A 13,055-nucleotide genomic window follows, 5' to 3' on the forward strand; every position below is an offset into this window, starting at 1 on the left:
TTAATGCTGTTATGCGAATCAGTTTTCACAGGAATCGCTGTATGTGCATTATTATAACCATCTTATTCAAAAATCTTAATTCAAGAATAAATGGTTTGATATTCATATCTAACAAAACTAGAAAACATAAACTAGGTTGTAGAGCCTAATATTCAAGATCACGAACAATCTGAAATTTATTTACAAAACTCATGATCTTTTCCCCTTGACTATCAAATACTGTCAATATAGGAAAGAACATATATAGGCATGTCGCCTGCTTTTCAATCCGGCCCTTTCAAGCACGCGTAGCATCGGAAAAGGGGGGGGGGGGGTGAATTGAAGTTAAAGGTATTGTCCCCTCCACCCTACTGATTAGGAAATTCCATTTGCCCAAAATTTAGACTCTTTGGAACTCTTTAAAGCAAAATCTCAAGTCCGACATTCCAAATGTAATGACGGTCGCAATTATATCGGTCGCAATATATCGATATATTTTCGGGAAGCAGTTTTTCCCATAACAACATATGGCATTAAAAAACAGATTCGTGCTTGACTCATTATCACCAAATCACGAGACTATTCGCTTAATTACTTACGTGGTTTTAAAAGGTTAAATCGAAGTTGTTAATATTTTATCACGCAATTCAATTTGCTTTAAAATAACTTTTGAAATAGATTTTCAAAAATACCACTAACAGGCATGGACTAGCATGCATGGTAAATTATATCCGTTTTCCAACTAACTGTTAAAGTATCGTTGACTAATATCATTTTCATAATTATTAACGATAATTATACTGGTGCATATAATTGATATCATAAAAATAATTTGCAACAATATGACCAATGTCGATTTGATTTAATTTTGTTTTATTGTACAAAAATACCATTGGGATTGGGCACAAGTTCCATAACTTAGACCGCCCTCTCCCATTACAAACATATGATACAATATACACGTATGTGTACACAACATAAATAAGGGTCAGTGGATAGAATGACAGTATACATAATTATATGCAACAGACATGTATATAATTATCAAAGGTGTACTAGTAGTTTTTAGATCAGTTAAATTTTTCAGTGTTTTTGATTTAATTATAAACTGGTGTAAATAAATGCTTGTTTTCATTGTCACTTATTGCACTGTCACCCCAACGTGAAACATGAGTATTGACAATGTTAAGATTTACAATTTGAAAATGCTATTAAATAAAACAGTTCTTACATCTTTATATTTAAAATTTATTACATGTGAAAAAATAATGGTAAGTATCCTCGAGTTTACCGCCACCAACTGCCCATCGACCAATGTTTCGCCATGAATTTTTTTTTACTGCGTTGCCTTATCAAACCGCTTCAAATGTCCATTGTCGATTGAGTCGTAGTATTTACAATATGTATGTTCAATTAAAAGTTAATCTACAATCGTTGCTTCTTTTTACCATTTTTTTTTCAACATTCTGCAATAGCTATAGGCTATATTATTTTTCATTTATTAAATAAGCATGAAAGAGAATGATTAAATGAACTTCTCTCCTTCCGCGTAATTTAAAACCTTATTTTAACATTTAATTTAAAAATTAAACGATACTTACAAAGTAGAAGTTTGATTGTAATTCATGATGCGTTTCCGACTGTTCAATGACTTGGGTTAGAAAATCCCCCAAAATGGCGTCGGAGCCTGAGGGACGCTCCTCGTCCATCATGTCCATATCCATATCGTAAAAACGCACGATAAAACAGTTTACATCTAAAAACTCCTTTCAAATTTACCGCAAATGTTCTGCACCAATTCACTATCCAACGAGAAACGCTAAATGTACTAAAAAACGGTCACAAAACAAATTTAAATTACAGAGCATAAAATTCCACGACTGATCAAATCTGGGTCAAACTTCGCATTGAATTCTGGGAATAGCTTTGCAATCTCACGTGATCTCGATGCTGACGCATACTGATGGAGAATCGGGCATTGAACTAGGTCTGAACAAATGTGTGCTGGTGACACTACTTTTCTGGCTTTTTGCACTATTTTCATTCGCGGATGAAGCGCGCACTTGTCGAGAGATTACGGCGTGGTCATAATCTTGTGAGCGCTTTACTAGCAGAAGTGCAATCTCGGCAACAGCAGACTGTTTATTTGTAAATATCATCTCTCACGATATGATTATTCGAAGTGCTGTAATGAATAACGCTGGATTATGGCTGGTACTAATGGGATTAGTCATTGTAGGAACAGGTATGCATTCAAAATTTTAATGTATGTTTTTTTGGTAGTGATCAATATAGCAATATTATAATGCGGTGTAGGCCGTAATCTTGAGAGTCGCCAATCATTGTTTCGAATTTCCCTCCTTCGTGGGGTTTATTTTGAAGATTTTTAAAAAAAATTGTTGACATTATCTTCTGAATTTGAATTCTAAAAGTCTTTCAACATGTAATATAATACAAAATCTGAACAAAAAGAATGTGAAATTAGTCACACATTTTTCTACGTTTTGTGACACATACGAGTGTCATTTATTTATAAATACTACATAAGGTACCTATTAAAAATATGTAATATACATAATATATATTGGTCTGGATTGGCCCGTATTTTTAGAAATGATAGGTACCCTTATCAAGGTTTATAAAATGTCACCTACAGCTTTTGCCTGTCACTTGTAGTACAGTCATAAATGTGAAACAACTTAATTGCCTTGGGAAAATAAACAAAGCTTCCTGTCTTTACTTTCACATTGAAAGAGTGTAAATCTTGGACTTTCGGTTCAGATATTGTTTTTTTTTCATGACATTTTAATTGTACTCTTTTAAGAATTGTTTGTGAATTCATATAAATGAAAATGTGAACAATGTAATAATTCACTGTTATTTTTTTTTAAAAAGAAGTGGACAATATAGCTTAAATAATTTATAATGTTATAAGTGATCTGTATATGTAGAATATTCTTTTCCATTTGAAGGAACAATTGAATCTACCAGTATGCTTAATACCAGCAAATTTACATTGCCTTTTAGATTTAGTAACTAATATTCATAACAAGATGAAGAAGAGTAAGTTGAACCTGTAAACTTTTGATTTTTTTCCCCAAACATACAATATTACTTCAGACAGGAGCTTATAGAAGAGGAAATGTTGTTAAGTGTTTCGAGATAGTTAACAAAGGTCAAGTTTATCAATAATTTGGTACTCAAGTGTTTAAAAAAGATAGCATGGGTTCTTGCAAACCCATCCGTTATTTTACCATAAAGAACACTGGTGTGAAAGACCCTCACCATCTGCCTCTAATTAATGTGCTGTTTCAGAGCCTGAAATGCTTTGTGTCTAAGTGGTCCATTTCATTGACCTGACCAAAATTTGGAAACAATGGATGTCAGAAGCAGCCTGTTCACTCAACTGTGACCACATATCTCTCAGAGTGATCTTAAAGTTCTGTCTAATTATAGTTTTCAGTTGAGAGAAGAGGGAAACAAATCAATATTTTTCCATCAATACCAACTGACACTCTAGCCCTTTATATTGACTAATATTGCAAATTTTTCTTGGAATTACAGTTATTAGTTTCTGTTATTGAAGTATTAACTATAATCCGATGTGAGCTTTATTATGTCATTTCTTGCAATTTTTTTCCCTGTTCAGTATGTATTGTCATCTAATGGCATATCCATGTGTGTTTCAAAACAACTTATTTAAAGGTTGTGTAAAAAAAAAAAAAAAACCCAGAAAACAAAAACACCATTGACATTTTGCACATATACTTAGAGCTGACAAAAGCTGTAAGAGTGGTTGATGTTTTTTTCTGTTCTTGATGTGGATCATCCAAATGTCTAGAAGATAATAACCTGTGGATATCAAATGCCAGCTAGGGAGAATGTCTGAATTCAGCTTTATTCGATCAATAAGAGCACACTTAGAATGGGAGTCTGCTGGAATCTTGACTCAATTTTTTATCATGCTCTCAGGAGGAAGATCATGCATAGTTTATTTAATTTTTTTTGCAATATTTGATTTTAAATCCTTTTCAACTGTAAAACGTTTTGGATGCGTGTAAATTAAACATGTTTGTTGTTGTGGGCATAAATAATAAATATTAAGTTATGAAATAATCAATGGACGAACCTTTTAATTTTTGTCTTCATAGTTAACAAATGTGTACATGCTAAATTGTTATCAGTATGCAGACTCTCTTCTCTGTATTCTTAGTACATATCTGAGATGTGTATGAATGTTGGATAACTTTCAGTATATGTCACCTTTCTAAGCAAAAAGCAAACAAGAGTTATAATATATTTACATTTTTGGTTTATTTAATATAATATGTATTGTATAAAGCATAGTATTAAATTCACTATATTTTAGCTTTGTAGGTGTGGCACACTGTAAACTATAAGTATTTGACAATACAAGAGGTATTAATATATGAATTATTCCTAAAGTACTTGTAAGTAGTATGAAAGTAGATTCTGAAGTACATCTACTTATAAATATATACATTTGCTACAAAATGGTGTTAATTTTATGTTCATATACTTCCGTAACAAGAGAAGAAATGGATAAGTGGTCTTGCAGAAATTTTTGATCTTAAACAAAGTCAACGAAGGTTAAAGCCTGCAGTTGACAAATCTGCATGCAACTTTGCACCAATTTTTAGAATGTACATGTATCAAAAACTGAAACTCAAGATATACTTGTCAAGTTGTATTTATTTGAGCTTTGAGTTTTCTTGTTTGTCACTGGATATAATTAGATGCAGGTGCTAGTCTTGAAAGCTCAACATTTCACCGCTATCACCATGAGATAAGACATTGTTAAAAAGCATTGTTCACCAAGGCAAGAGATACTGAAGGCTGAACTCACTGGTGCAGTGCATGTTTTGGCAGGGAGCTTCAAATGCTCAAGGCAACATGGTTTTTTTCATGATTAGCCGTAGCTTTGGGAACATTTAATAGTTAATGTGTCAAGTGAAGATTTGACAAAGAGAGTTTACTTTGTATAAGTTTACATCCCCAATACAGTGCAACATTGTAGTTTTGAATGCAATGCATGTTGTTTGGGAAAAAAAAATAAAATGGACATAAAAAAAGAAGCCAACCAAACCGGGAAGTTTTAAGCTGTATGTTAGCATCTTGATGAAGACAATTGCTGAGTAAGCCAGTCTGAATAAAAAAGGTAGGGGGGGGGGGGGGGCAGAGTTTTATCAAATGTACATCACTGAAAGACTTTGCCAAATTCCCATCAGTAATTTCATTTGGTCATTACATCTGTATGGAGTTTTGTAGGCACTGTGTTTTCCCCTGGTGTCATTATAAGCCTTTTGCAGATTTCAGGATGTGGGATGTCAGTAGATTTATTTTGGTCGCTCTGTGCTGAGGCTGGCTGTATTATTCTGGAAATTTCATACTTGTAGAATCAATATCCTTGACAGGACAGTTTGTGATGGAGAATTGAATTATGGTATTGTAGAGTAATGCAACAATAGCATAATGACTCATAGCTCTTCAGGCAACCCATTGCTGGTTAGATCTTTCATTCTTTAATTCATATACACAAAATGGTAGCTCAGCTAAATGCCAAATTATGCCAAACAAATTTCACTTATATGATTATCATAATTTCCAAACGATGGGGGTCTCAAATTTTTCAGATGGTACTCATTTATACTGAACATGTTCTACTACATTGCCATGTGCACACTACATGCATTTTTTAACCCCACGAGTATACATCAATTACGCTTTCTTCCTATGAGGATAAATTCCAGACTACACCTTGAAAGATGATGCATGGGTTTGTCAATATGACAGATGTAGTTTGAACTCTGACCTGGAGTTCTGGGTCACCAGTCAAGATAAGGCTCAGATTTGGTGGGTAGCTTTGTCATTTAGTGGGTCTCCCGACAAGTACAGAACATCTGGCACTAAAGGGGAACAGCCCAGACAGACACCAAGATATTTCCATAAAAATCACTGCTCATCCTTGTCACCAAAAACAAGAAGATGTAGTATTAGTTTATCGCGTGATGCCATGACTGTAAGATGTTGACTTAAAGAGTATGTTTTGCTTTAAACATGACGCACTGGTTGATAGCATAGCTATTTATATGTGTAATTTGTCATTGAAGTAAAGAAGCAATTTCAGCTCTCATGTTGGGAAAAGTTCTACTTATCAATATTTCATTTTAGACTTCAGATATTTTGGTTAATGTAATTTAGTTTGACTATCACATATATAAATTGCACTCAGGATTCCTGTTTCAGCAACATTTTTTTTTATATTGAAGAACTTGATGTTTTCCAATGTAGAATTTATATTTGTGATATTGATTGATATGCATATATGCCCTTTGCATTTTTTAGTCTGGAAACATTGCTAGTCAAACAGATGCAGAAACATCTGTTGAAAAGTGAAGAGCACTTGATCAATAATAAGCTGATCTACAATATACATCCACTGATAGCCACACACAAATATCAGGCAAGTTTGAAAATTGACCCAACAGACTGAAATGATTGCCATTCTGATGGCCCATAAAACCTGGCTTGTGAAAACCAACTCGCTGTAAGACTGGCCAGACAGCTAGGAATAATGTTTGGAACGAATATTTCATTGGGACTCACAGACTGTAAATTATGATAAACTATTCCATTGGTTACACAAGGAGCTCAAGGTTGCTGTAGACAGATGATGTATAAATATTTATGGAACTTGAACAGCATTCTGATGTGTGATTACACACAATATTTAGGATTATCAGACTGCAGTCTAGCTGCCAGATATAATACTATCCGAGCCAGCAAAGCCCGGCTGGACATAATTGCCATCATATATATATAAAGTACTCTCCAGACAGTTCTCTGCTTAGAATGTATTTATTGCCCTGAGTCTGTATAGACCGAGAGTTTATTTATTCTTCAGAGTCAAATAAATAGGTATAATTCGCTAGAAGGAAAGTGCGATTCATTTTCAGTCTTGAAGTTGTAATTTAATCTTCTTGAGAAATTAAATTATAACCATGCCTATTGTTGAAGTCAATTGCAAATGACATGACAGATTGGAGCAGTAATAATTTCTTATCAGTTTTCAAAGTCTCAAAGGACATGGGCTGAGCTCAGGCCCTTCCTTTGGCTTAAGATCACTAATGATAATGTCCAGGGTGATGGGATGGTTTTGACAGAACCCTCTTGTTCACAAGATGGAAGACATTAATACCAACCCTTTGTCCTCCCCATGTAGACACCAAAATGTGGAAGAAAACAAGCAGGCACCACTAGCCTGCTGCCATCAGCAATTATCACCAGCATTCTAGGATCGCCAACCCTGAAAGTCAGAGACTTGTTTACAACTTCATAGGACATTTTTTTGTAGGGGTTTTCAGTTCTCAGAAAACATCTGTGTTGGTTCCAGGTCTCAGTTCAGTACAGTGGAAGTGACACGTTTTATGTTCAAAAGGTTGAAGTGATAAAGGGATGATGATTATTTGCATTTAGTTTTGTCAGTCTTTGATGATTGCATACTAGCTAGCTAGAGGATGTGAAACTAGCTTTCAGAAGTGTAATTACAAATAAACCTGTTGGTTAATTTAATCCCTCTTCTTCTAGAAGTAATATGGAAAGTGAAGCGTTTGATGATAATTAAAACATGGAAATATTTGATTAAGATACATGTAGTCTGTAGAATGAAAGTACCGGTATTACTTTTTCCTTAAGATCCAAAATATTGCCACCTCGATGATTTTGTTTTTGGATGGTGCATTTTTGCGTTTTGGAACAAATGTCTTGAAACATTGTTAGTATAAATATCATAAAATTTTTACAATCTATTGCACGATCCATCAATTTTATGAAGTATCTTCAGACATGCTTGTTAAGTTTTATTTACAGCAAGAGCAGTGGGGTCATGTAACCTGAACAGTCAGTGCACGTGCATAAAAAAATGTAAAGATGGAGATGATGAAGATCCAGAGAGAAGTGAGAAAAAATCTACTCCCTCTCCTACACAAACAAACTTACAGAGCAGACACGGGGAAGCAATTTATCCAAAAAGACAAAAAGAACTTCATATATTTCGTGTAAAGAAGGACTGATTTAATAGTCTGATTCTCCTAAAAATTTTAAAATAGCATCAATGGTTCCTTTCCTATGTACTTTTGGTAAAACTGGGAGAGTCTTACAGATTTTTACAGCTTTCTGTACAACGCTAGAAATAATTTGTGTGGACAGTGACCTGCTGGTTTGATTTTAATTGCTATTGCTCTGAAATTTATGGGTAGATTTAATGTATGTGCATCCTGTCCCATGCCCATGGATAATTGCTGGCAATCTTGTGTAAATAGAATATTGATTACATGGAATGAAATACCAAGTGTCATTTCACAGTAAGCAGTGCTACCAGTGCAAAATTTAACTTGGTTAGAATTGATTTACCGGGTATCTTAATCACTGCAGCAAATATGTGTACACACAAAGATATGGTAGTCGGCACTCTTCTAGAGTATTTGTGTTAGAACTAACAGATGTGGTAGCAAAAACCAAAAAGCCTTGGCACAGATCAACAGAATTGTGTTTGAGAGTGTGTTTTGTATCTAACTGCAAGTGTCATGTGCATTTTTCCTTGTTGATAATTTATCTTTGGTTAAGATACAGGGAATCTTTCATCTTGTTGAAAGATAGACATTACATGAAACTGATCAGAAATGTGTTCTGTGGAATTTAGGAGTATTTCTCCCCTCTGTTTCGTAACAAACACTTCAGAAGCTTTGAGGAGGACCCTCTTTGTAAAAGCTAGTGTGCAGTAGTTTATTTCTCTTCACCCAAAACCCAAATGTGAAATATGTTTGCCTTCCTGATCTGCAGGTGTTTTGAACTTTGCTTCTGTTTCTAAGTTTTTAGACAGTGTTACTGCACCAATGTAATTGATTGTGCCAACTTAATTAAGATACTTAGATTGCAAATGAAATGCAATTTTTTATTTGAGCTGGCATTTATTAACCTTTTCCTAGAGTGCAAAGTCTGAGCTTTTTAGCTATGGTATCTTTAGTTAGAATATACTTTGCTTTGATTTCAACATAATACTCTTACTATCAGAATATATTTTAGTGGGCATTGAATGAAAGTTGGATTCACTCTCAACACAGGATTTTCAGTTCAGTGAATATAAGTTCAGTTAAGGACTAGTCTAGTTTATCAGTAAATCATATGGTTATGTTGATGTCTTGTTTAGGATAGCTTCTGAAACCATATGTGGTGTAATATCCATTTATGTCTGTTGTTTTTAATCTTTAATGATCTGAGAAATCAATAAAGCTATTTGTCAGATTAGTGTGCATAGATTTGGGGAATCATTGTTCCTACTAGTATGCAATACCAAATATAATACAAATTAGATGAACACTCTTTTTTTTATAAAGCTAATGGCTGTTTTAATATATTTTGATAATATCGTGCTGGATTGAGAAAACTATTTGCATCAAGGGGCGTGAGATGAAATTTCAGAGAGTGGATGATATTATGTACAGCATTCCATGCAGTGTACTTGGTACTCAGAGGTCTGTTTGAATTAAGATATCAGGTCTATTTGAATTTGGATATCAGCTTTTTAAACTCGGCATCAGCCATTTCAAATTTGTTCTTGGTGAGCATGATAATTTGCAAAGTAAATTAGGTAACAACTTGAAATAAGAAGGAAAGTGATTAGGGTCTGGGTGTGGCGAGATCGGTGATTAGGTCATGCCTCATCTAGTTTGCTAATAAAGAGCTGATTTCTTATGTTGGAAGCTGGGAATGTGTTGACTGTGATATACAGCTTCAACATCTGTAATCCCCATTCAATGTTACAGATGTTTTGCAGTGTTTTATTGTGCTGGTCTTTTTGTGGTAATGTATTCATGCAGAAAGAAGCTGTGTTATTACAGAAAAATGGGAGAGACAATTAAAAGTATCTGTTATACACAGACAATCTAGTTATTGAGTTTCTCATTTTATTATGCGTAATCCTCGAGAAAAAAATCTGCCTTTCTCTTCTATTAACTGTCAGTCATTTGTAAAGATACACTTCGAGATGAAGTGCATCGAAGGCGTTTATGATGGATGGGTTGCTATATGTTGTATATTGAACATGCAGCCTGGCTGATGAAACACTGCACATTTTATCGATTGGGCAAACAGGTAAATTAAGCAGACAGGAAGCTGATCCCCTAGCATTGAACAACCTTTTTATTTTTCCATGACTAAAATTAGCTCTAATCCTGATTTATACACATATTAAAGACTGATTCATCGAAACTTGATTAATTTTGCATTGATTTTAGGGATCGCCTTCAATTAATATAGCCATTGGTCAGGGGTCAAGAATTGTCTGTAGATAGAAATTAATTGATTTCTTAGATTGCATGTAAATTCTTGAATGGTTGAGCATTTGGTACTAAGATACATGAAGTTAACTTGATATTAAATAAAACTTCATAAAATGGGGAAAAAGTCATAGTCTGGATGCAAATTTATAGCATTGGTTCAAGGACATGTATTTCCACAAACATAGACAACCTTCTTATTCCCTATTCCAAAAATGAAGTCATCAAGACCTTGTCAATTTGACATTCCATGATTGGAGCACAGTATACATAACTATATCATGTAATTTGCCTAGGATTGCCATCCATGTACACAAGGTTTAGAGACTGCATGCTAATCGGTAGACATCATTCTGACACTATATAACCTTGATGTGGTAAAAATGCATGGAGATAAGCCAATTTGATTCTTATTAGTGAATCAGTGGGACTTACAACATTATAATTAGACAATTGACTCTGTTGATATCTTCCCTCTGATGATTCTTCATATTCCACATCATCTTTGGTTAATCAGATCAGAGCAATTTGTCAGGGGAGGATTATTTTAAATGCAGGTGGTCCTCTTATCTGCAGAACCCACTTATCCACACCACAACTAGAACATGGCCAAACTTTCATCATTATTGTTAGGCTTGGGACAAGCTTCGCGCGTCACCATTCTATGGTTAAGAATGAGAATTTTTCTAGGAAATGGACATGACCAAGGAGGCAGAAGATTTTTGTCATTAACTTGGGTAATGACTGTGAGCACACCACTCATGATGTGAATCCCTGATTGTCAGTTACTAAGGCTGTTAGTATGTACAATGAAGAACCAAAAAACCCCAATAAAACAACCAAACAAACAAACAAACACAAAAGGATTATGAACATACATGTGTACTTATTAAGTTTATCAGAAAAATTTCTACACGCAAGTTCATTTTTAGGCAAAATTGCACAATTTGTACCAGAAATGCATAAATGACGTATATGTACATACCAATAAAAGGGTATTACATGTAATATATTAATAGATATCATGACTTGGTTTTATTGTACATCTTGTGATTTTAATCACAGTTTGAGTGACCAGAGAGTATAGTAGACAAACAGTGGATCTTTTACAAGAAGAAATTTAGTCTTAAGCTCTTGGAGAAAAGACTTTTATTTTACCCTGAAGACAAATCTGGAACAGGACTGTAAAGATTAAAGTGAATTGTAAATTTTTTTTGGTCGAGTTCAGCCTAGTTAATATTAAGCTAATCTATAACTGAGGCTGAGTCATCTAGCGACTTTAAGCATCAAGTGTTGGGTGAGTGCACACACTGTAGCGAAGCCCTGGGACTTGATTCTGTCGTCATGTAAACCTTGGCAATCATTGAGTCATCACAAGCTTTGATATCGGCAGTATGTGATTCACTGCATGGTTCTAACTCATAATGACATCTTTGTTTTTTTTTTGTCCATGTTGTGAACTATATACATGTACAAAATGTATTAATTTTAAGAACCAATAGGGTTTAATATATTGGTCATTAAGGTATTGCAAAAAAATAAATTTGACTTTCAATTGGCAGACACAAGTACGCTAGTGGTTTAAAGATAAAGCAACTCTTGCTTTTTTGTTTGGAAAGCAATGACATTACTTATATTACATGTGGTAAAACCATAGAGGTAGGGGACCTTGGATGGTTAGAGTCATCTTGCTGGCATTGTTCTCAAATAAAACTTATTGGATTATAAAAAAAATGATTAAAAATTGACCTTTTTAATTTCAAAGTATTTTTAATATTCACATTATTGACAGCTTTTCACCCCAAAACACAAACATTTTATAATTTTTACATTATTATGTTTAAAAAGTACACTGTAAATGCTCTATTTTATGCGAGTTTTTATTTACCTGATTTCGCTGCTTTGTATCAAATCACCACAATATAAACTACTGAGCAATAATTTTTTGTTTTAATATCACATACCGGGTAGTTCAAAACTGTCTGAAAAACGAAAGCAAGATTTTAAAATCTGTGAGGGCTGCTTCTTGCTATTTAACGCAGATATTAATTACTCATGTGTGATAAGGAATCTAGTAGTCATTTAGTCATGTCTGAAATATTTGATAGCCTAATTATGTATACAGGTACTTTATATGGTACATACAATAAAGTTTAGGGGGATGGGGCTATACTTATATATACATGTACTATGGCATTGAATTGGATAAATTAGAGTGCATCAACAAGAATCTCTACAGAAGAAGAGAATATTCCCATTTGATGGGAGTCTCAGATAGCCTGTAGTATTGTAATTTACCAGCAGTGTGAGAGATGAAACCGATGTGTGTGGGGGTTTCAATAATTTATGGCACTTCTATCTGTGGACTTGGCATATTTACAGTGGAGTTACTGCATAGATATTCTTTGTTCAGTAGTAAAGACAGCTTCTTGGGATAAAATCAATACTCAGGGACTGCAGCAATTTATTGTGTATAATTGTACACAAGCCAAGACCATTAAGTTTCCAGATATATAATACATCCAATACATTGTCCTAAGGTTTTACATAATGTACGGTAGTAGTGCAGTGCTATAGAGAAATAAAATAATTGTGAATTTCATGATCATAATGAAATAGAGATTATATTTATACTTGCAAATATTTTTGTTGCAGTTGCTCTTATGTAGCAAAATTACTTTATCAAGCTTTTCATACTTTTTAAATTTTTTACTGTAC

At 33.9% G+C, this 13,055-nt stretch overlaps 1 protein-coding gene across 8 annotated transcripts in view; it reads left to right on the top strand.

The window, feature by feature from the left end:
* The first annotated feature begins 2,034 nt into the window (after positions 1-2,034).
* Positions 2,035-13,055, top strand: part of LOC105326551 (neural cell adhesion molecule 2) — a 37,032-nt gene continuing 26,011 nt past the window's right edge. For 4 of the 8 annotated variants that reach the window (XM_011426668.4, XM_011426673.4, XM_011426670.4 and 1 more), the window contains exon 1: positions 2,035-2,224. In XM_011426668.4, coding sequence (XP_011424970.3) covers positions 2,149-2,224 — 76 coding nt within the window. In that variant the 5' untranslated portion in view covers positions 2,035-2,148. The remainder of the gene's footprint in view (positions 2,225-13,055) is intronic. The other 4 variants (XM_011426671.4, XM_011426674.4, XM_011426672.4 and 1 more) reach the window with 1 other exon arrangement.

Source organism: Magallana gigas, chromosome 2 (assembly GCF_963853765.1).
Source record: "Magallana gigas chromosome 2, xbMagGiga1.1, whole genome shotgun sequence".
Taxonomy (NCBI): domain Eukaryota; kingdom Metazoa; phylum Mollusca; class Bivalvia; order Ostreida; family Ostreidae; genus Magallana; species Magallana gigas.